This window comes from Macrotis lagotis, chromosome 8 (assembly GCF_037893015.1).
Source record: "Macrotis lagotis isolate mMagLag1 chromosome 8, bilby.v1.9.chrom.fasta, whole genome shotgun sequence".
In the NCBI taxonomy this organism is placed as follows: Eukaryota; Metazoa; Chordata; class Mammalia; order Peramelemorphia; family Peramelidae; genus Macrotis; species Macrotis lagotis.
In genome coordinates, this window is record NC_133665.1 from 188,533,450 (window position 1) to 188,559,185 (window position 25,736).

The 25,736-nt window shown below is 40.7% G+C and overlaps 1 protein-coding gene across 1 annotated transcript in view; it reads right to left on the minus strand.

Moving 5' to 3' along the window:
* Window positions 1-25,736, minus strand: part of AMPH (amphiphysin) — a 103,321-nt gene that overhangs the window by 47,525 nt on the left and 30,060 nt on the right. The window contains exons 4-10 of the mRNA XM_074199208.1: window positions 23,199-23,294; window positions 13,756-13,863; window positions 13,001-13,086; window positions 12,086-12,161; window positions 11,296-11,378; window positions 6,100-6,238; window positions 3,583-3,711 (exon numbers count right to left, since the gene is read on the minus strand). Of these exons, the coding sequence (XP_074055309.1) occupies window positions 3,583-3,711; window positions 6,100-6,238; window positions 11,296-11,378; window positions 12,086-12,161; window positions 13,001-13,086; window positions 13,756-13,863; window positions 23,199-23,294 (717 nt within the window). The remainder of the gene's footprint in view (window positions 1-3,582; window positions 3,712-6,099; window positions 6,239-11,295; window positions 11,379-12,085; window positions 12,162-13,000; window positions 13,087-13,755; window positions 13,864-23,198; window positions 23,295-25,736) is intronic.

Sequence of the window (25,736 nt, forward strand, 5' to 3'; positions counted from 1 at the left end):
CAGCAGGTAGAGCACTGGCTCTGGAGTTAGAAGGACCTGAGTTCAAATCTGGTCTCAGATACTCAATAATTACCTAGCTGTGTGACCGTGGGTAAGCCACTTAATCCTACTTCCTTGGGAGAAAAAAAACAAAAAAAATAACCATGGAACCACAAGGAACCATGGAGGTTACCAAGGTGGATGATAGTCATAGATCTGAAGAAAAGTGGTGCCTTTGGAAAAAAGATGGATCTATATGCTGGTTGTGTACCCCACCCTTCCCCATATCTTATCTCTTATAACCCAGATGGCACTGTTATTGCACTCATCCTTGTGCAAAAACAAAGAGAACTCTCTAGTTACCAGCGTTGTGAATTATCCTTTGTCTATATATTTAAAGAGTTGGAGGGGGTGCAAGGAAATAATAATGTCAATGATGGCAGAAACTGGCACTTCTATAGCAATTGAAATCTTGCGAAACACTTTATAGCCAAAAACAACAACGTCTCTGTGAGGAAAGGACTATCAGTATTTTTATCCCCATCTTATAAATGAGGACATTGAGGCTCTGAGAGGTGTCCATGGACACATGGGAGGCTCACAGGATCATAGAATTATAGGTTTAGAAATGGAAGCACTTAGAAGGTCATCCAGTTAGAAGGTAATGGTTTTTCTGAAGTATACAAAAACTCTCACCTCCAAAAGGGGCTGATGGATACGAGTTAACCCAAAACTAAAGCCATCTGTATTTTTACACCACTGGGTCTCTTGTACCATTTTTCAAACCAATGGGCGTAACCCTCATATCCAGATCTTGGTTGACAGCAAAGGGATCTGTAGCAGGATCAGAAATCTAAAGCTAAAAGAGATCTTTGGGGTCATCTTGCCTAATCCCCTCAGAGATCAAGAGAACAAAATTTGCTCATGTTCACACAAGTGCTAAGTAATAAGGGTAGGACTTAAACTCAGATCATTTGACTTGAAAACCAACAAACATTCTACTGCACCAATAATTCAAATAGTAAAACATCCTGGTTTTGTATATTTTAAATAAAAGTGATCTTTCTGGTCTGAGTTAAACCAGCTGGGTTGCTATCTCAGTCCTTCACTCTGCATGTGACAATAGTATCAGATATAATTAGGAGCAATCTTCTAATCTTGTGCTCCCATCCATCTGCTGCTAGGGTTTGCTAATCGATTAAGGAAAGTATCAAAACTTCCAAGCCACAAAACATATCAAGAAATAAAGGAAACAAAGCAAAAAAGTCAATGGCACCTAGTTTAGAACCATGAAATTGCAGAATGGGGAAGGCCCTCAGTGGGCATCTAGGCTAACCTGGAGGAAGGAAGAATTCCCTCGACACCTCACCTAAGTCGCCTTGGTTTGAAATCTTCTAGTGAGGAAGGACTCTGTCCTACCCAGGCAGGTCATTTCTACACTGGAGAAATGAAAATTGAGGAAGCTTCCCCTAACATTATGGCTCCCTATAATGGCACTCCACTCCTAGCTTTTTCCTTTGAAGCCAAGGAGGACAAGTTTATGCCACTTCAAAAAGAGAGTTCTTCAAATACTGTCATGGCTTCCCTGCATCTTGTCTTCTCCAGGCTTGGAGTTCTCAGTACTGATCCTCATGTTCAAGGGCCTTGGGAACTTCAGACCCTTTCTTGGAGTCACCAACCTATTAGTATTAATTATTATTATAATTGTTATTACGGTTGCTGCTGCTACTACTACTACTACTACTAGTATTACCACTTCTGCCACTGTGGTTGATGCTGCTGCTATTGATGTTATTGCTGCCTCTACCATCACCAGCGGCAGCAATATCTCACATTGATGTCATAATCTAAGGTTTTCAAAGTGTTTTACATAAGTTTTTTCTCCCAGCAACTCTATGACGTAAAATTTTCATTTTAGATATTAGGAACCCAAGGCCCAGAAAAGTGAAGGGGTTTCCCCAGGACCCCCAAAGGATGGTCTAAGGCTGATTTTCTTCAGGACTCTGAGTCCAGCCTCTTGATCATCTTGCTTCATATATAAATGTACTTCAGTAAGAAGACTTATGGGGTTGTTGTTTACTGTGATGCCATTATACTATTTGTAAGGAAGACTCTCCACTTGCCCTTTCTTCTAGGCTTCTTAATTTCCTGGCCTTGTTCTTGCCATTGGCTTCTGGAGCCATAAAGCATGGCCTGGAGAACATAACCCTTTCAGCTCTGGAGCTCCTGTCCTGGGATCTCACTATCCTCATTGCTGAATGCCTCGTATTGCCTACTCCATTCAGGCAGGCTCTAGCCATGTCTCACTTTTCTTTCCACTCATCTTGAGAGTGCCCTTCTTGCTGCAAGCATACCTTCCATTATCCCTCATCACTTTCCACTCTGGATCGATCATTAGATCAATATGATCTCTTCTATTGCAAAGGCTGTGTCAACCTACTACTCTATGGCTCTACTTGGAGCATCTGAGGGACACTATAGTGAGTGCCAGGCCTGGAGTCAGGAAGAAGATGCAATTTCCTCAGTTCAAATACAAACGCAGACACTCACTAGTTATGCGGTCTGGGTGAGTCACTTAACCCTGTTTGCCTCAATTCCCTCCTCTGTGAATGAGCTAGAGAAAGAAATGGCAAGTTATTCCAGCCTTTCTGCCAAGAAAACCTCAAATGAGAGTGGATAGGATGAGTTGGACATGATGAAAATCACTGAACAACAACAAAGAGCTCTACTCATGATTCCTACGATGTCCCAAACCAAAAATTATCCCTATCTGACCATCACTCCCCCATATATGTTTCTTTTCACCTATTAAAATAAAGGCTTCTTGTGGACAGAGGCTGCCTTCGAGTCCATATGTGCATCTCTAATGCTTAGCCATAGTGCTTGGAACATACCAAATTCCAAAAGATAAATAATTTTTCACTCAACCCTCAGTCCTGCCACCCATCCATCCATCCATCCACCCATCCATCCATCCACCCATCCATCCATCCATCCATCCATGCATCCAGACCACTGGTGTGTTCCTAACTGGCTAGGTGGTATGAGTAGCTGCTAAAAATAATTATTGCGGGAGAGTGAGAAAGATCTGTGGTCACTTGAGTTTGGAAAGAAATGTATGAGTTCTGCCTCAATCTCCAGAGTATTTAGAGCAGAAACAACATTAAAAGGAGCCCAGACCACTAAATCCTGTTCTTCAGTTCCTAATCATGCCTGAATGAATTAAACGTTTCTTAACCTAAAATAGGGACGGCTCTCCAGAGATGCCAGAGCTGCCTCTAGACTGTCCAGAATTAGCGGCAGCCTCCACATAAGCCACTCACTTTCCATTTTCTCTTGAAATCCAGACAATCTGGATACAGTCAGGGAATGACCCAATGCTAACCCCAAGCTGAAATAGGTAGTCATTCCAGCAGCTCTCACACCTCATCTCCTTGGGACCTTTTCTTCCTTTGTGGGCACATGAAGCTATTCTGACTTGACTTGTGCTGGCACACACACACACACACACACACACACACACACACACACACACACACACACACACAACACCTAAGCATAGGGAGCCCTGCCTGCCCCACCCTCACAGACTTACACACTGACCTGAGATGGAGTTGTCACACTGATTTCTGGGACAAAGTTGTCCTCAAAGAGGCTGATAATGTTCTCTTGTTGCAGCTCCTTTGTGGGTGTGACTTTGGGCAAAGGTGGGACAGGTGGCCCTTTCCGCAGCTGGAAAAAAAAGAATGAAAACAATCAATTTGTATAGTCAAAACCTATGACCAAGCCAGGTCTGCAGAAATGGTTTCTTGGGTTTAAGTCTTCCTACAGAGCACTCACTGTGCCTTGTTATGGACCTCCAATTTCATTGGCCTTGGGGTCTCTCAAAGTAGAAACTCCCTCTGATTACCTGAATTGCAAATAGCCTCTGGCTTTTCAATTAATTAATCAATTAATAAGAATTTATTAATCACCTCCTGTGGTAGCAAAAATCCTAGAACACTTGTCCTCAATGAGATTATATTCTGCATTTTAGAGATAAAAATTCAAGACATAATGCAATAGAAATATTTACATAAGAACAAAATAGGAATGTGTTTGGCCTGACTATTCATATTTCTTGCAAGAATTTCTTTAAAATTTACTAGTGTGGGAAGGAGAGAAAATTTGTCTGGGATAAAGAGATGTGAAGTGACTTGTCCAGGGTGACACAACTTGGACATGTTCGTGGCAGGATGTGCATGTTGGTCTTCCTGGTTTCAAGGCTGGGATGACCCCTGGGACACCAACTTTCTCTTCAAAAGGCCTTTCCAATATCCCCATGCTATAGACAGGAGGAAGGAAGCACCAAGGAACACTGAAGCTGAAGTTGGAAAGGGCCAGGTTCAAATCCCATTTCAGAAAGATGTACAATGCTGGGCAAAAATCTGAGCTCCAGTTTCCTCATCTGTTAGACTAAACTGCTTTGAAGATCCCTTTTGCCTCTAAATCTATGCTCCTGCAACATCTCAGCTCTCACTGAATTACTTTCAGAGGGAATTCTCTTCATTTCGTATCTCAAGGATGCAGGAAAAAACAGCTTTTGTTTCCTAAAGGGCTTTTCAGGTTCCCCTCCCACCCCATTGACTTGAAGTTTTCGACAATTACTGAAGGGTGGAGGGCTGAGTTTGACACCAGAAAAATTTGAGCTCTAAATCTGCCTATGAAACATTCTGGCTGCATGACCCAGGGTAGGTCCTCTCTAAGACAGTAATGCACCTACACATGAGTTTCACACTTGAATCAATGGAAGAATTATCACACCAAATATTTGTGATACTAGTGAAATCACAGGTCTGGACCAAATTACAAAAGCAATTGGAGAGAACTCTGGTAATTGATTTCCAACCCTACCCTCAAACAGCGAATGGTCATTTTTTTTTATCAGTTTACTGACCTTTCACCCAACAATTAAGGGTATATTCAGCAAAAACTAACCTTGTTAGTTACTCTAGATGGTACAAGATTCTGAAAAGTGACTTAACTGCTATCAAGATCAAGGGCAACTAAGCAGCACCATAGTGGATAGAGTGCCAAACCTGGAGTCAGGAAGACTCATCTTCCTGAGTTTAATCTGGCCTCAGATGCCTACTAGCTGTGTGACCTTGGGCAAGTCACTCAATCCTATTTGCTTCAGTTTCCTGAACTGGAAAAGGAAATGGCAAACCAATTTAGTACCCCTGCCAAGAAAACTTCAGATGGGAGTTAATTAAAAGATACCATTGAAAATGCCTGAATAAATCCAACCATCAAAGTCAAAGAGGGAAGAATCCATGAGGGGAGATAAGCAACAGATCCAGGAGAACCCATGGGGTCCACACCAAATGTTCAGGTGGTTCAGTGAGGCAATATTTAAACTGAGCCTTAATGGGTGGTTAGGTTTTGGTGGTTGAAGAGCAAGAAGACCAACATGAAAACTGAAGAGATTTCCTGAGCAAGCATGTCGACATGGAAGCGAGCAGGGCTGAGACATGTGGGATAACTGACCACTAGAATAAGTTCATTTTTGTTCGATTGTAGAGCTTTCTTGAGGATTAGAGGGTGATCAGGCTTCACAAATAGGTCATTCTCTTAGTGATGGCCTTTTTCTGACATGCTGTGAAATACCTAAGAAATACCCTTCCTACAACCCTTCTCAGCAGTCCAGAGAGCTAGGATACCCATATTTAACAGATTATGGACTATTTTATTCCCAACCAGAGGAAGAAAAACAAAACAAAACAAAATACACAGAAAAAAACAGCCCTACCGAATCTGACGAACACTCTATTAAAAATTATCTTTTATGTATCTTTCCCTTAATCCTAATTCCTCATGCCCCAAACTACTAATTTGTAAATATGTTTAACAAAATATGTATGTAAAATGCTAATCTCACTGTCCCCACTTGAGGGGAGGCAGGTGGGAAGGAAGGGTGGAGGGAAACTTTGTAACTTGGAAATATGCATGTACAAATGGATGAAAATAAATTTTAAAAAGAAACAAAAAGAAATACCTTTCCCCTATAATAGTGACATTCAATGAGAAACTTCTCTAACCCTGCCACCACATCCTTCCTGGATCTCCCCTTATCCCCCTTACCTGTGAAGGTGACTTTGGCCGGGCTGGTGCAGGAGACGCAGGTGCCAGGGTATGATTCGGACTAGCAACCGGGCTGGGCAGGGGGGAAGGCTCCTCTGGTGGTGATGGTGTCTTTGCGATGCGAAGAGGACCAGAATCACTGGATAGAAATAAGAGAAGTGAGCATGCCACAGCCTGAACATGAGCTGGAATAGTTTTTTTTTCTCTTTTTAAGCAAAAATAAAAAAGCAACCTTCATTAATAATAATGATATTAAATCATTTTCTTATGGTCCTTTTACATTGACCAAATCACTTTCTTTCACAATAAGCTTGGGAGGTTGGTAATAAAATCATTATCCTCCATTTAAGATGAGGAAACTGAGACTCAAGGACTTATACAATTAGCAAATATGAGTCCAGACCTTCAGGTTCCAAGACCAGGGACTATCCCAATAGAACTTTAAAAATAGCTGCATTTCCAGATCTTTGGCTTCTTTATAATCCAATGTTTTATTTTATGAATATAGACTATGAATCTGAGAAAGAGTCCAGGGCTTTAGCAGACTGTTGTCCAAGGGATGTAGGACACAAAGATGTTTAGAAGTCATGACCTAGAACATGTCCTCTTATAATCCCACTGGTGTAATAACACAGACACTTCATTTTCTTTTTTTAGGTTATTGCAAGGCAAACGGGGTTAAGTGGCTTGCCCAAGGCCACACAGCTAGGTAATTATTTTAGTGTCTGAACCCGGATTTGAACCCAGTTACTCCTGACTCCAGGGCTGGTGCTTTATCCACTGCACCACCTAGACTCCCCTAACGTAGATACTTTAAACCATATTAAATGTAATATCTCCTTTATCTTCTTCTCTAGATTACATGGGGCCTTTAAAGCATAATACCTGAGACTTTATGGGGCTCTGGGGTTTGCAAAGGGTTTTCATATTATCCCAAGGACTTCTCACAAAGCCCTTGCAAGGGAAATATTTTTAATATTATCTTCATCTGCATAGTACAGGTGAAAAAATGAAGGTTTAGACAGGCAAAAACAATTTTCTTATCATAATAACAAGTAAATGCTAGTGATGGGATCTGAACTCGGGTCTTCCTGACTTCTGGCTAAATCCCCCATCACTTCTTGAAGCCACTTATTTCCTAAGTAGCACACAGCAGAAATTAGCCAAGATTCTGCCTTCCCAAATGCTTGGCCAACTGTTTTTGGGCAAATGATGTAATGCACGGGCAAAGGGTCCATAGAGTGTTGGGAAATGACCGTTCTCTGGATTTGTTTCAGTCCACTAATTGATGGGTCAAACCCAGTGGTTTGAAGTGTTCCAACTTCAAGGATATTACCCAGTGACAAAGTTGCTAAAATGGGGTCTAGAGAGATATCTGTTGATAGATATTATTAACAAGGATGTGAGGGGGCACCCTCTACTCTCTGAGTTTCTACCTAATTTAGCTTGAGGAGAAGCAATTCTAACATGGAAGCCTATGGTGATGCAGGATTTATACAGACTAAGCAGATTGAGGAAACTGAGTCCTTATGGTCTTTAGAGAAAGCAAGCAAAAACTGCCCATGATTGGGGACATTAGTCATCAATCATGTCTGCTACAAGCCAAGCCCAAATGTATGCTTTGAGAAGGGTTTCACAGAGTCCACTCACCACCTCTCTCTGGGGAGACATTGGGAAAATGAAAGAAGCACATGTTAGTAATGAGGTCTGAGCTCTCCATGACTTTCTACCCTTGAAATCATCTTTCACTTACTTTGCATTTTTTAATCTGTATATATATATATATATATATATATATATATATATATATATATATATATATATATATATATATATATATATATGATTTCTTCTCAGAGGTTATAAACTCCTTGAGGGCAGGTACTAGTTCACGTTTGTCTTCATAATCTCAGCCCAGTCCCTGACACAGAGGAGGCACTTAATACTTGCTAATGAATTTGTATCTCTTATTCCAATATTATATAAGCTCCTTGAGGGCACATATTTTTTCCATTTTTTGTCTTTGTGTTCTCAAGTACTGCCATAATGTTTGGCACATAGGAGGCACTTAAATGCTAGTTGATTGATTTAACCTCTGTGGGCACAGTGCTAAGGAAATGCTAACTGGATGGATAAATTGGCTCTTTGAGGGCAGATATTATCTTATTTCGGTTTTTGTACCCCAAGTATGTAGCAGGTTCTTAATTTTTTATTGATTGGTTTCATCCAGTTTGATATTTAAGTTTTTTAAATGATAGCTATTTGATCCCCTTCTATTTCTGGTGAGGGGGCAAGACTTGTAATTAATTTTTTCCCACCCTTCTCCAGATATAATAATAAATGATATTAATGCTGGAGGTATTGTGGGAAAACAGGTACATTAATGTGTTATTGGTGGAGCTGTTAAATCAGAAAACAATATGTAATTTTACAAATGATAAGAAGGAAAGGCCCCATAAACATCAAAGGAATACTTTTGGTTGTATCAAAGAATTGGAAATGAAGCAGAAACTCATTGAATGGGGAATGTTTCAACAAACCATGGGAAATGAATGTAATGGAAGATTATTATATGATAAGACACAATGAATAATGAATACAGAGAAGCATAGATTTACATGCAATGATGCATGTAGAGTAGCAGAACCAAGGAAACAAAACACACATGGATGACAACAATGTACGTGGGAAAACACAACCAAACACCCAAAATGAATGTTGCAAAAATACGCAGAACAAATATGGCTCCAAAGAAGAATGAGGGAGGAATCCTCCAACTCTAATTTCTCCTTTGCCGAGATGAGTGGGCAATGGTTGAGAAATATTGCACATGATTCCAGGCTTTTTAGATGAATTAATTAGTTTTGCTAATTTAAAAAATAAATCTTCTTTAAAATATTTTTTAATATGGAAAAGCTCTCTGAGGAAGGGGACATACTGTTCATCTGTTGATTCTCCAGTTTTTCCTGCCCATATCTTATTTGTCCATAGTTATCTGAACACACAAATAGACAATAGACTCTGTGAGAGCAAAGACTATGGTTTTGCCTCTCTTGGCATCCCTAGCATTCAGAACAGCATCCAGTAAGTCCTTACTCCATGCTAGATGACTGACTTCTTGTGGATCATATATCACAGAAAAAGACAAAGGGACACATTCTAGTCTAACATCCTTGTTACAGAAAGAGGTTCAGTGGTGTGTTCAACAACACCAAGGTAATCATGTCTGAAGTAGGAACTGAATCCAGATCTTAGGATTCAGTGCTCTTGTTTGTTTTTACCTGAACTTTATGACATAGGGAAGGACAGATGCCATGTTTGGGGGATTTTCAAGACAATGGGGTCAAGTGACTTGCCCAAAGTCACACAGATAAGTAAGTATTAAGTGTCAGAGGCCAGATTTGAACTCAGGTTCTCCTGACTCCAAGGCTGGTGCCCTATTCACGGTGTTACCTAACTGATCCAGATAGATGCCATTTTTGATTTTGTTTGATTTTTATTTTTTTGCAAGGCAATAGGGTAAAGTGACTTGCCCAAGGTCACCCAGTTAAGTAATTATTAAGTGTCTGAGGTCGGATTTGAAGTCAGGTCCTCCTGACTCCAGGGTTGGTGCTCTATCCACTGCATCACTTAGCTGTCCCAGGTGCTATTTTTAAAAGACAGGAACAATGCAAAATGAGCAGATACTTCCTGTCATTGCTCCGATGACAGAAAAGTCTCTCTAGAACTGTCCATGGTTCTGGAAGGGATAAGCTGTTTTGGGGAGGGCCCTGATATTTCACAGGGATATTATAGATGGGGAAAGTTGTACATAACTGGAGGAGGAAGCTTGGGTGCTATTTGGGAAAAGTAGATACACAGAAAATGCATTCATTAGGCTGAGTGCATTACTGGAGAATAGCTCAGACTAGTTCACTTGCTTTGATCTGGACCCTATACCTTCCTGCCTCCTCAAATTCACTCACACTTATCTTAAATCTCTTCTCCATCTGCTACCATCTTCCTTACTATTTACAAAAATGGACAAATCTTTCCTATATTTAGAAAGCTTTAAATGAGTTTGACATATCAAACTTAAATGAGAGAAAATTTATAAATCACTTTTTCCAAGGAAAGGTACGCAGTAAGCATTTATTCCCCTTTCTCTCCTCTCATTCCTTTTCATGGCCTAGATTCACTCATCTATTCTTGGGATGTCCACTTCTTACAGTCATTTAATTTTATATAATATGCTTGAACCCTATCACTTGGCTGAAATGGCTCTTTCTATGGTGCCTAAGGATCTCTTAACTACTTAATCCAATTTCTTCTCTTATTTCTCAACTTTCTTGACTTCTCAGAAGCTTTTGATGCTGCTGACTATATGATTCTGCATCTTCTCTGTACCCTGGTGCCTCAAGTCCTGGGTTTCTCCTTGTTCTCATATCTCTACCATCTGACTTTTTCCCAGGTATCCTTTGCAGGGATGGAGGGAAGGTCCATTTGTCTGTCTAAGCTGGGGTCCATCTGGAAGGCCCAACAGGAGAAGGCACCAAAGAAAAATCCCTTCTCTCTCCAGTTTCTTGCCAATCCTCCTTCTCCCTTTTCTATCTTAGTGGCACATGGTCTTCTCATCCCCATTGCTGCAGAGGGAATCCAAAGACCCTGCTCCATGAGAATGGTGAGTCAGACTCCCCCACTACTTGCTGAGTGGATGTGATTGCTCACACCATTTGGGTATCACTAAGTATCATCTTTTTAGCAAGGCCTGCCAAGAATTATCTTGATGTTGCATCCTTCAGACCCCAACGTTTTGCCATCTAACAATACACCGTGAACATCCCTGGGATTTATCAGATGTCCCGTCACTCTAACTACAGTACAGTGCCCAACCCTATCATCCGTTCTTCTGCTAGACCCTTTCTAGATTTCATCGTGAGCTCCTTAAGAGAAGGAATTATCTCATTTTTTATTTTTAATCCCCAAGGCTTAGCACAGTGCTAAGTGAGCAAGGTAAGCCCTTAACACATGGTTTCACTCACTCACTCTCTCATAGAGTCTTTCCTTCCTATAATGGATAACATCTCATATGATGTGAGAATCAGACTTTCTAAGTGAAGGAGAAACAAGAGCTCCAGGAGCTCTCGATGGTGAGAGCTGGACATTTTGAACAAGGTCCATAAGAATGGCCATGCCTTTCACTGAACAGTCACTTACCTGGGGGCTCCCTGGATGGTGAAGGCCTTGTCTGCATGCTGCTCCCCCAGTTTTGTCATCACCTCATACAGCTTGTGGCAGAGCTGGGGAGACACAAATCACTTGTCCACCGAATGAAAATTGTTTCAGTCCTAACTCAAGAATCCTCATGATTTACTTGGGAATTCTTGTGATTGAGGACTTTTACCCAGATCATAGGACCAGTCTCTTGAGACCCAGGACCAGGGAGGTGGGAATGACTGCAAGTTGAGGGCCCTTAGGGAGATGGGTACCCAAGGGATTTAATGGGCCTGGCACATAGGTGCTTAATAAAAATTTTAAAAAATTGGTCGATCAAAATGTTGGCAGAGTGGTTTTCCTTTGTGAAAGACATTTGAGGCAGCCAGAAAGGTGAGGCTTGATACTTAAGCCTAGTATTATTAATCTCTTTCCTCATATGTGATGTGAAGGATTGGGAGAGAAAGTTTAGTAAGATTCCCATAACTACAAACCTCTGTCTTTATAATCACTGTAAAGAATAGCCCACAATATCTTTCTTTAGGAAATAAATGAAGAGGTTCTAAGAGGAGACCCAAAAGCAGAGAAAGGCTTATTCCATTAGGCACATCCTCCAAGTTTTCCAGGCAGAGAACACTAGTTAAGATATATGCCCCCACTGCAATCACACTTTTGATAGAACAATGAAGAATTTAGTCCAGTCAACAGAAAGACACACAATCCAAGGTATGGGCGAATCCCAAGTTGCCTGCCCACTCTACAATTCACACACAAAGTGATCAACCTCACTTACCATAGCGATTTCCTTATGGAACTTAGCTTCAAGACTGGACACATTCTTGAAGGTATTGACGTAAAATCCCACCCGTCTATCGGGAGGAAGCAAGAAGAGAAGGTAGAAGGTAATGAGAAAGGATCATTCTATAACCAGAGGACTTGGCATGGATAAGGAAACATCTTAGTTATTCCATCTCCATCCAGGTTTCAAAAGAAAACAAGGGATAAGTGTTTGTATTTCTGACTGTTTTTAATTTATTTTTAATGAAACTCCTTTTTTTTTTGCAAAGCATTGGGGTTAAGTGACTTGGCCAAGGCTACACAGCTAGGTAATTATTAAGTATCTGGGGTCACATTTGAACTCAGGTCCTCCTGACTCCAGGGCCAATGTTCTATTCATTGTGCCTCCTAGTTGCCCCATGAAAATCTTTTTTTAAAATATTAAAGTATTAAACAATAATCTTGACTATCAATACAGCCAATTAAACTTACATCATATATAGTGTATGCATGGATGTATGCAATTATTTGATCTTCAACTTTACAGATACATAGATTCCCAATGAGGAAACTCCTTCTACCTTTGCAGATTTGTCCAGATAATGGAAAAACTGAATTCTTTCCCATAATCATAGGCTTTTGAGGGAATATGTTCATCTTTAAGTCTTGGTTGGGTGAAAAATAACTAAGACATAAGGAGTAGGGAATTTGGATGGATATATTGTTATAGAAAGGAGTTTTTGCAAATCCCCCAAAAGGACATCTTTGCTTTTTCTGAAAATCAATTAATTCATCAATTGATCACCATGACCATATTAACTATTGCATATCAAATCCTGTGTTAGATCCTGAGAATTCAAAAACACAAGTCTCTGCCATTCTGGCACTGACATTCTATCTGTGGAGATAACATGCAGGCAAATGGCTTTACCTAGACCACAAAGAAGGAAGCTCTTCTTGTAAATCAATGTTGAACTCTTCAAACACTTTCTGGGCTTTCTGAAACTCTTCTTCTGCCTAGAAGGAACAAATGGCTCTTTATTGCCACTTATCTATAAATGATGTAGCCAAGTTACTATAAAACAGCTTCACTGGATAGAAGAGAATTAGGTTCTGCTTGTGTGCCAGCCTGTACACTTTTGGACAAAGCAGTGAACTTGTTACTTTGTCTAGTTCTTGAGATGCCAAAGTTGTTTTTTTTACAAAACTCTTCTTAAGTTAGATCCATTGGTTATATGGGGGAACCTTTCCTTGCAGTCATGGCTCCCCTACTTTCCATGTACCAGCTAGCCCATCAATTTAATTAGGAAGCAAAGGATCCAATGAGAGGAGACTTGAAGAAATGGTCAGTGCTTAAAATTGGCCCCCATGGAACACATTTTACCTCCCAGATTCATATCCCTTCAATGCTAGATTAGCATATCAGATATTTTCACAGCTGAATGATGTCCTTCAACCAAGATGGTCATTGACTTAGTAATGAATAGTCCAAATGAATACTCCAAAATGTGTGGTAATATGAGGAACAAAATCATTTTCCACCAATGTGTTAGAAATGGCAGTCACACAATCTGGAATCTGCCTTGTTTCCAAATATTACTCTGTGGCTTTGTTCCTACCCCAAAAGCCATCCAGGTCACAAGGGAAGGTCAAGAGAGTTGCCTGGGACCTCCCAGCACATCTTACCTTTGTGATGCGACTTTCATCTCGCCTTTTGGAGCTCTGCAGAGCTTCAAGGTGGTGACGGGCACTGTCATAATCCACTAGCTTTCTGCTCCTCTTGGCAATACGCATCTGCCAACAGAGAGAATTGTGTCCTTTAATAAAACAATCAAGTGCCAATAAAATAGTGGACCTGATTGGCTCTTCTCTCTACATCAGGAGAAACTGAAACTCTTCTACATTAGAAGAAATCAGAGACATAAGAAAGAGGTCGCAGATTTCTAGAGGACTAAAGTTGCTTCTCTTTTGTTTTTGTATTCCCAGGTAAATTATATAACATGCACAATAAGTTCTTGGTAAAGGTTTGGGCAACAGACAGAAGAAGGAGATGGAAAGAAAATGCAACAGGCTTAGAGATTCAGAATGCTACAGAGGGGCCAGCTAGGTGGTGCAGTGGATAGAGCACCGGCCCTGGAGTCAGGAGGACCTGAGCTCAAATCTGGCCTCAGAAACTTAATAATCATCTAGCTGTGTGACCTTGGGCAAGCCACTTAACTCCATTTGCCTTGCAAAAAAAAAAACCTAAAAAAAAAGAATGCTACAGAGGCTATGCATTCAACCCAAAGAGGACCAAGAACATCTTTTATGATGTACCAGATAAATGATCATCTAACCTTTACTAGAAGACCTTCAGTGAGGGGGAATCCACCACCTCCCAAAGCAACTCATTGTACTTTCAGATGGTTCTAATTATTTGGAAGATTTTCTTCTCACTGTCCTTCCTAGTTTTGGAGGGTCTGGAGACCCAAGAAGATAAGACAGATCTCTCTTCTATATCATTTATAAGTACCTGAAGACAGTAACTATATCCACTCTGAATCTTCTGTCTCTGTGCTAAATATCTATGGGTCTTTCAATTAACCCTGTATAGAATGAACTCTTGGGTCCCATCATCTTGATTGCCTCCTCTAGGATACTCTCTAGCCAGTCAGAGTCCTTCCTAAAGTTTGTTGTCTAGTTTTTAAATTGAAGTTTCAGCACTGGACTGACCAGGGAAGTAGACAGCTGGTCTTCCTAGCCCCAGACATTATGCTTCTTGCATAAGATTTTTTGGCTGCCTTATCATAACATTGACTCATACTGGGTTTACAGTACAATGCATACTGGGTTTTGTCAGACATCCTGTTGTCTAGTCATACCTCCCTTATATCATCCTTGTGAAGTTGAATTTTTTGAGATCAAGAACACTGAAGCATGGCTTTGAAAGACAGAAAATAGCACTTATAATCCTGGAAATCATGATGACTTTATACATTGAGATTTGTCCAGTACAGGAAGTTTTCTGAGGATAAGGCATCTTCCTTTGGCCTCTATGGCCCTAATTTCTTGCTCAATGCCTGATACATATAGATAATAAACATTGAGCAAATGTTCGATCATTTGAAAAGATGAAAATGCTGGAGGAGTTTTTGTAAACTGAGATCTGGACTGAGAAAAGGAAGGTAGTCACTGGATTATTTCAGTTCTAGTCACTTCAAGCATGTGTCTCCTGCAGACCCATTAAGCCATATCCATTGGGAAATTGTTCTCTTTACATATCATATAAAGGCAAAATATGATCTATGACCATGATCTAAGGTTGACTAGGGCAGAAAGACTGACAATAAGCTAAAGGATGGCAATGAGTCAACCTCCATCCATCTATCCATGTTTTTCTACAGTGTCTTCCTAAAGGTTTTCCTCAAACAAGCTTCAACCAACCCTCAACCAACCCAGATGCTCCTGCCCAACCTCTTGCAACTCCACTTTCTTCCTTTTCTTTTCTCTTCCCAGCTCCTTAGCATATCCAGATAGGGCTAATGGTGGAGAGTCTTGTACCACAAGATCAGAGAAACAAAACCAGAAGAAACTTTAAGTCTCATCTAGTCTGAAATTTACAAAAGAGGAAACTGAGTCTCAAGGAGGGAAAATAACTGGCATAAGGTCACACAGAAGCACAGCAGAATTTGAATCTAAAGCCCATGTCTTCAAATCTAATGTGCTTAGAAATTACTTAAAACATAAATCAGGAGGGACAAATAAAAGCAGAATGAGAAATCTTTAGTATCACTTATACTGGGGATTCAAGAGATCTGAATGATCATTGATACCTGCAAAGCAACACTCTCAGTTAATCCCCTGACAATGATAATACTAATGAAAATGCCATTCTGGGATTGTCCTGCCTTTTGAACCTATAGGATGTCCCTTCAAGCCTCCTTGGTGGTGACTCACTTTTATTTTTTAAAGGACAATTTGACTTTTGGAAATAGATGAAAAGGTCTCAGAGTCAAATCTGATGAAGACAGTGGGAGATCAAACTAGAATCTATTGTATGTGAATAAAAAACAAAATGTGATTGTGAAATAATCTTTGCATGGTTTGTGAAACAGCTCTAAAGTCCATTTGCAAAGGAGATCTGCACACACTGTAAGAGGGTCACATCAATCAAATACACACTAAGGGGACTACTTTAATGAGGTTCCTAGGTTCATAGATCAAGACTTGGAGGAGTGTTAGAGGTTAACAGTGTACAGATGAGGAAATTGGAACCCAGGGAAGTTAAATGACTTGCTCAAGGTCATAGAGCAGTGAGGAACAGAGGCAGGACTCCAATTCAGTTCCTTTTACCCTATATGAGTACCAAGCTTTAGGAAGAATTTCCCTGTCCAACTTCTTTAACCTGTAATTGGAAAACTGTTCCTACTGAAGTACAATATCCATGTTTGTGAAATTCCTGTATAGAAAGGGGTCCTTGACATCCTTCTGGGCCCTGAGAAACTCCTTAGAAATATAAATTTGGCTAGGTGTCTTTGGGTCTGAAAATAACCAGACAGGACCCAAATGCTTGACCCTGGGGGGTCACGGATATTCCATAAATTTGCAATAACAATATTTGTGTAATCCCTGTATGGAAGGAGCCCTTGACACCTTCCTGGGCCCCAAGAAACTCCCCAGAAATTTGGCTAGGCACCTTTGGGTCTGAAAATAATTTGACAGGACCCAAATGCTTGACCCTGGGGGTCACAGGTATACCATAATATGTCTAAGATTCACAAAGCACCCTTGTTAGCCTCATCATCTTGCTGTATCTGTAAAATTCCTGCTTTCTCCCAAAACTGACTTCCCTTCCCCCAGATGCGGCTGGCACCACAAGATGGTAAATTTTCACTCCATCAAACCTGTGGGAAACTTGTGAATATGTGACTCCCTCCATCTCAAGAAACATGTTTAGACAAAACACAAAGACCCTGACCCTTTCTCACTCTGTATAGTCCCCTATCTATCCTGAACCATTTGCTTACATATGTTTGTAGTAGTATGACAAGAAAATATAACTAACTGCTATCCTTGCTTCTGTCTCCTGCTTGCTCTAAGTAGCCCCTCCCTCAAAACACTATAAAGACCCTATCCCCTGAACACTCAGGGACTGTCTGATTTGTGCATGCTTCATCCCCAGGCAGTCCCTGGGAAATAAAGATCTCCAAACTTATCAAATTCTAGTCTCCATCTTGCTTTTGGGGTTCAGCACTACCACGAGACACACAACTAGTGGTAACCCAATCTTTCCTCAAAGATCTTCAGTGAAGGCAAATTCATGACCTCTCAAGCTGACCCTTTCTCCATTATATATAGTTTTATTTATTAAGAACTTTTCCTTTATAGACAAAAGAATGTCTCAAGAGATAGTGGATGCCTCTCCTTAGAGTCTTGCAACCATAACTGTATATCCACTTATGGGGAACATTATCATTGGGCATTACTTTTGTGTGTGGGTGGTATTACATGACCAATGTGGTCCCATCCAAACTTATATTCTATGAATGCATAGAAAGCACTGAGGGGTAGAAAATTGACCTCTTTGCTACTTCCACCCACAATTCCAAGTTCTGAACTCTGGGTCCAACCAAATGTTCCACATAAAAGTCCTGCAAAAACTGGTAGACTTCTGTCCTGTCTCCTGCCCCCTTAGACTTCTGTCCATCTGAATCAAAATGTCAATTCTTTCAATTGACTCTCGTGTGTCATGGACTCAAAGCCCTTGACCATTTTGATTACCCCTCTCAGATACTCCCTAATCTCCCAATATCCTGTTTCTACATCAGTGCCCAAAACTGAGTATAACATTCCAGGGGTGGTTTGACTGGGTCAGAGAACAAGTGCTCCATCACCTCCCTCTTTCCAGATTCTCTGACTCATTTAATATCATTCATAATATCTCTGACTGACTTGGCAGCCGTATCCTACTGATGATTCACAATGAGATTGTCATTCAATTATTTTCCAATAAGGTCATCTATCCATGCCTCCTCTGTATTTTACAGGGGATGTTGATTATGTTTAATATAAGACTTCTTATGTTAGACATACTCCTAGGTAGGAAATGTAGACAGCAAAAACATAAGACTTTATATTTAGCCCGATAGATTTCCTCTCATTTGGATTTCCAAGCTCTAAGATCATTTCTAAGATCAGTTTGATCAAACATACATTTAGCCCAATAGTTTACCCCACATCTTAGATTCTAGGACCTTCTTCAAAGCATCCACCATCGAGGGCAGGTTTGGGCAAGGTTATCTAACTTTTTACAAGAAGCTTTTTTCTTCCAGTCAAACAAATAAAACTTCTTGGTATTTACATTTGCTCAGCAGCCTTCTGCCACAAAGAACACAAGTGAGCCTGTTTAAAAGGAAACCACCAAGAATTGCCCTCTAGAAGAATGCATCTTGACATAGCCCCACCAAGACATCTTTAGGGGTTGGTGCCCAGGAGAAAAGGCAGGATCATGGTGAGCTTTGCCAAGAAGTGCTGTCCCAGCTAAACCAGGCTGGGGTTCCATTTGAAAATATGGATTTGGTTGTTGGTTGCCTTATCCTGCAAAGCCAAGCTGGCTGCTTCACCCATCCCATCTGACAAAGCAAGGCAAAGCTGCAAGCCCTGAGGAGCCCTGAGTCACAGTCCCTACTGATGAGTTGAAATAAATATTTTGCAAGTTGCCTGAAGTTTCAGCAGCATGATCCCTGTTGACCACGATGGGAAGCATGGGGTCAGACTGCAAAATCTCCACTCAGGATCTTAAGTCACCATTCTTTGTCACACCTCCAGATCCAATTCAATCACTCTGTAATAAGTAAGACTTGAGTCTGGAGTGAATATGCATTCATAGCTGTGCTTACTGCATTAGCTCACACAAATCACCATATTAGCTGGGTACTCTAACTCTGCTGATCCAAATAATGACCCTTCAATGATCCTCAATAGCTTCATGAATGACTGAAGCTTACAAAAGCTACTACTTGGCAGCCAAGGTCTCAGTGGTGAATCTCAACATCCTCTGGTAATTTGGAATTGGGGTTTGCCAGATTCAGGACTGGGGTCAGTAAGGCCTGGTAAGGTCCAAGAATGTGACCATGAAAATCCTCCAATATGTCCATGGTCAACTTTATTTTAAGAATCTATTATTACAAAGACAGTTCAGGTTAGTGGTTGGAGACCTAACCTCAGAGACTGGAGGATCTGGTTTCAGGTCCTGCCTCTGACACATCTCATCTGTGTGACCCTGGATAAGTCTCCTAATGTCTCTAAGTTCTAAGCAACTTTAAGAATCTGAGTCAGAGATCAGCTCAGTTCCCATTCTGCATTGGGAGAAGTGGTTTCTGATACTTCTGAATTTCCCAATGACCTGCTTCTACATCAGTACCCAACACTTATCATTACATTCCAAAGGTGGTTTGACTGGGTCAGAAGACAAGTGCTCCATCACCTCCTTCTTTCCAGATTTGCTGACTCTCTTAATATCATTCATAATGTAATGTCTTTGACTGACTGGGCAACCACATCTTACTGTTGATTCACAATGAGCTTAACATTCCATTATTTTCTAATAAGGCCATCTATCCATGCCTCCTCTGTCCTTTACAGGGGATGTTGATTATTTTTAAATCAAACATAAGATATTTATATATCATATATTATATATCAAATGTATATTTAGCCCAATAGTTTTCCCCTTATTTGGATCTCTAAGCTCCACTTCATTGATTCCTAAGAACAGTTTGATCAGCTCATCTCCCCATCCTGGATTCTAGGACCTTCTTCAAAGCATCCATCATTGAGGGCAGGGTCAGCTCAGTTCCCATTCTGCATTGGAAAAAATGATTTTCCTAGAGGAAACTCCTCAAACTAATGAGAGCAAACAAAAATTATTGTGGAAAGTAAAGCAAGTAATTTCTAGGTACAGGATAGGAGGAGAGAGGGTTCTTAACGAATCTCATGATATGGAGGCAGGTGTGGCCCTAGGAAGAGAATGTGGAATTTGGACTCAGAGGATTGAAATCCTGGTGGAGCTACTTGTTGCTTAGGTGACCTTGGGCAAGTCAGCCTCCTCCCCTTGGCTGCAGGAGGGAACAAGAGGATTTGGCTCTATGATCAGTATACTTGGCCAGAAGGCCACAGGATGCTATCACAGGGACAAACAGTTCAATGAGGTGCAGGGGAATGCAGAGCCAGCAGAGACCCATCAAGGCAACCAGGGGCTATATTGAGACACTTCTCTGAAAGTACAGCAATGTTGTTATGGAGACGACAGAGCATCTCCAACTCAGCTGCAGTCAATAATAACAGACTAATTTGGTGTGACATTTGAAGAGAGGAAAGGAGGGTAGAGGTGGGGAGGGAGGGAAAGAAGGAGAAAAGGACAGGAGGTTGGAATAAATATTGAATGAAGCATAAACATTTACTCAAGCCTTACTAGAAATTATTTGTTCTGCTAAGTTCTAGAAGTACAGATAGAAGAATGACAGTTCCTGCCTTTGGGGAGGCTTACATTCTAATAGGGAAAGACCTGGACATGAGATAGTGACATGTGGCTGTATCCACCAGGGAAGGGTATACACACACAAAAGGTCCAACCCCACAGCTCCCCAGACTAGTGTGAAAGGATTACATCTGCAGTCCAATACTTTGGTGTGCTGTCTACATTTCCTAACTTGGAGTATGTCTATCACAGCTGCTTAATCTACATAGCAATATGGACAGTTGGATTTCATCCTCCCTCTGCTGGTGATGTTGATAGGCATAGATGGTCTAAAAGCAGAAAAGGAAGTCAGAGATTTAGAGCCAAATGGAACCTCAGAAGCTACTTAATCCAAATCCTACATTTTATAGAAGAAACTGAAATGCAAGGCAGTAAAGTGATTTGTCCAAGGTCTCAGATGCAAGTTTTGATTTTGGGGTTTCTGATTCTCAGTCCAGTGCTCCTTCTATGAAGAACAACTGAGGAGAATGTGTAATGTTATCAAGGCTTATCAAGGCTATAGATAATTTATACACGGTTGCTGATTGATTTATTGATATCTAACAAGTTGCCTATATTGATCCTTAATCAATCTATCCAAAGCATGGAATCAGATCCTGGAGGGGGTAGGGTGATTAATCCTTAAGCAATCTATCCAGAGCTAGGAATAATGAGAATAGAATCAAAAGGAGGGGTTGGGGTGAGGAATCCTCCACTAAAACCTTCCCCTATGCCTCCTCATGGAGTAGAACTGATCTGGAAGCTCAAGAGCTGTCCCCCAGAAATACAAGATATGGTGGGATCTAAAGTCTAAAAAAGCTTCAAGAATGAACTTATACATGGCCTGAATGTCTGCTATCAAAGGACCATTCCTGAGGCAGCTAATTGGTTCAATGCAAAGGGCATTGTTCCTGGATCATGAAGACTTGAGTTCAAATCTGGTTCACATGCTCACTTGCTGTGTGATCTTGGGGATAGTCACTTAATCTCTGTCTTAATCTACTGGAGAAGGAAATAGCAAACCATTTTAGTATCTTTGCCTAGAAAACTCCATGGACAGTATAGTCCACAGGGTCATGAGAAGTTAGATATGACTAAAGAAGACCAACAAATTGACAGAGGTTCATCACCGACCCATTGAAATGGCCTCCTTCTCTTCTATGAAAGAAGACCTTTACTTCTTGGCTCTCAACATTTTCAGTGATAGCCCTTTATGCCTAGAAAGTCTACCTTCCTCTACCTCAACAACTAATCTCCCTGTCTCCCTTTAAGTCTCTTCTAAAATTCAACCTTCTACAAGATGTCTTCTCCAACTTCTAGCACCTTCCTGCAGTTAATTATTGCCTATTTTATATGATTTGCTTTATATACATTTGCCTGTATGTCATCTTTCCCATTAGACTGTAAGCTCCTCAAGCTAAAATTTGCTTTTATCCTCTTTTTGTATTCCCAATGTTTAGCAAAGTATCATATACATTTGATTCTTAGACTATTGATATTACTAATATTAAAAGAAGTTCGATTCTCAACAGAGAATAAATCTTTTGGTCAAAGCAACCAATGGAACCATCTACTAAGGAATTGTGGTGGTTGGAATATGGGGGTGGGGTGCAGCTGGTGACCCTATATTTTAGAGAAAGGAATAGTCACAATGAGGAGTCTCCAGCTCCTTGAAGTTGAAGTGTCATCCTTTATGGTCTATCATGATTTCTTTTTACTGTCTCTAATTGTTGCATGGAGCTGTATCTGTCATTGGCACCAACCAAGATTGGTATCCAACCAAGAATTCTGGAGGGGAAGACCAGTGTCCATGTGGTTTACTTTGGGCCACTCCCCAGCAACTTGCTGTATAAGAAAAAGATGACACCAAAGAAGACATGTCTGGTAGCAGTGGTCCAGTCCTGAAGACACAACTCCTTTGACTCCCCAGCTCCAATTAATTTCAATCTAATTACCATTTTTGTGCAGAGATTCTCAGAATGAAGAGAGCATTAACTCAATTCAGAAGATAATTATTGATAGTTTACATTATGGCTGATGCAATTAATTTAATCACAGGCTCAGTTCTAGACTGGAAAGGATCTCAGAGGCCATTTAGCCCAACTCTCTTATTTTAGATAGGGGTAATCTGAGGCTCAGACAGGGGAGACTGTCCAAGGTCAAATGGGTGGTAAGAGACAAAGACAGGATTTGGTGATGTCCTCCAATTATAAATCCAGTCTTCCTTCCATGGAGAAGAGGGGAAAAGGAGCATAAATAATTCATAAGAGAGGTAATAACCCTGCTAAATTATAGGCACTTAATAGCAAGGCAGTGTGGTGTAGTGGGTAAGGCACTGGTTTTAGTCTCTAGTTTTCTGTTTTGGGGTTCAAAAACCTCCTTTCAAACAACTAAAGCTCCAGGGGATGAACTGAAGGAGAAAATAAAATTTCCTGAGCCACATTGCATTGTAAGCTGTCACTGGGCAGGGGACCCAGCTGGAGGCAATTCCTGCTTTTTCAGCTTTATCTTGGAGGAAATGGTCTATTTCTTCTCCTTCTATTCCCTCCTCCCATCCCTAGGGATGCTTCTTTCCCCTGGGATCAGTAGCCATTCCATTCCTCCTCCCCCTTAGGAAAATAGGGTGCAGTACTTTGATGTCAGGAAACTGGCCCAGGTATGTATCCAGGGTGAGTAAGGAGCCATCCACTAGTTTTTGATGGAAGTCTTCCCAGAGCACATCGCATTTCTGAAAGAGAAAAAACAGAAAGAGAAGTCACAGTTGGATTATTCTAATTCCTCTCACACAACTGAGAATACAGAGAAATGTATCTGAGAGAACCTGGAAAAAAGTTGTTAAAGTATTTCTTCCCCAGATGTTGAGATACTCCACCTTTAAAAAGATATGGATGATTTAATAGTGCAATTAATTTTAAACACGTTTTGGCTGCCAGTTTCCATGTGTAATTCAATCCACCTAAGTTGTCAGATGGAGACAAGAGGCTTATGAGCCTTTATAAATCTTCAATTTCATCAAACTTCTGTCAGATTGGTAGGGTGCCATTACTATGCCCATTTTACAAATGGAGAAGTTGAGACTTAGAAGAGTCAAGTGATTTGTTCAAGATTAATGGCAGAATTCTGATACAGAATTGGGACTTCTGACTCCCTGGTGTCTTTGCCATGGTCCTGTAGTGTTTTCCTTTCTTTTTAAATTATAATTCATTTGATATTTCAAACAGAAAAGATCTGATTTATCTAACATGAATTCTGTAGTAGGGAAGATAGCCAACCAAAACCACCCAGCAGCTCCTCTCAAGGTATTCTTGACAGTCACAGTCATCACAGTCAACAGAAGTTGGCATGAAGGATCTCAGAGCAAGAGTTGGGAAGGCGAGATGAGTATATGGTGAGGGATAATGTGGGGCAAGGGATGTTGATTGAATTAACTGGAGTCTTTCATGAACTCATTTTAAGATATGAGGCTGCAGGTCTCAGATATCCCAAGATCCTCATGTCCCAACAAAAGATCAGCTCTCTTTAATGTTCTATTGGAACATCAAGGATGTTTGGAAAGATGATTGGAAGTTCATACAGTGAGGAATGGAATGAGTTATGGATCTGGGGCCAGAAAGACCTCACGCTCAAATCCACTCTCCAGACACTAGTTGCATAATCTTGGACTAGACACATATTAACTGGACCTTGGATTCCTCATATAAAATGGAGACAGGGAGGCAGGGACCTGATGATCTTTATGTCTCCTTAAGTAATAGAAAACAGATTCCTAACCAGGAGTCAATATACTTTTTTTTGCAAGGCAATGGGGTTAAGTTACTTGCCCAAGCTCACACAAGTAGGTAATACTTATTAAGTGAGTGAGACTGGATTTGAACTCAGGTTCTCCTGACTCCAGGGCCAGTGTTTTTATTATGTCACCTAGCAGCCTATACAATTTTTCAAAGATATATTTTGAGAAATGTATTTCAGTATAATTGGTTTTGATGTATTTTTTCAATGAAAAACATTATTTGGGGGGCAGCTAGCTACACTTTTTAAAAGATATATTTTGATAATTGTATTATGGGATAATTGGTTTCTGTTATTTTTTTCATTGACAAACATTATTCCACAGCTAGGTGGATCCCATGAACCTTACAATAGCTGACCTTCAAAGTTTTACAGAACTCATTTCAGGAGATATGTATTTCTCTCAAAGATATTCATTGAGGTAGATTTACTCAGTATGTCCTAACATTATGGGATCCAAAGAGATAAGCATTTGCTTTCATTTTATCTTTCAAAAGAGCAAATCTCCTTCTTGCTAATGATGCCTTGCCTTTATCACAGCCTCCCTAAAGATGCTGAGGCGGCAGCGGGTTCTGAAACCACCCACAGCAGCCAGGGAGTACAGACAAGAACAGAAGATACTTAACAACTGAATTTGCAAATGATGTGCGTCTGGAGGCCAGCTTTTGCCAAATTCATATCCTGGAATTTTCCACAAGCTGGAATGGAGCCTGAAAGTCATTGCCACACTCATGAGTTTCTTGTTTCATTATCTCTATCACCCTTTCCTAAGGATCAAGGTCATCCAGATAGCAGATGTTCAAAGAAACTGAAGACCATTGGTTGTATCTCCCCCAAAACAAGACTTCCAGTTCCATATCTTACATCCCTCCCTCCCCCCAGAGCTCTGGTTGCCATTAGAAAATGCTCTAGGGTGACTATTTCACTTGGGACTCACTTAAGGCAAAGAAGATGACAGTTGTCAGAGGCCTGATGCTATTAGAACCCCAGATGTGAGACATCTTTCTCATTTGACAAATGCTTCATTCAATTCTAGTGTTTTCGAGGTACTTGAGAGAGTGCAAAGAGACAGAAGAGTTGATTAAACCATCACTTACAAGCTAGGAAAAAAGGATAAGACAGGAAGACACATACATGATAGCAGGAACTTGGAAGAGCAGAAGAGAGAATGTTTCTACCAGGAAGGGGCCAGGGAATCAGAAAAGGGATCACTTGAAATAACCTTTGAGGGAACACAGATCCCAAATCTGGAATGGACCTTGGAGGTCATGCCCATCAAAGTGAAGTGACTCGCCCAAGATGCCACAGGGAATGAGTGTCAAAGGCAAGATCTGAATCTGAATCTAGGCTCCAGAATCAGGTCTTTTTTCGCAGTCTAATG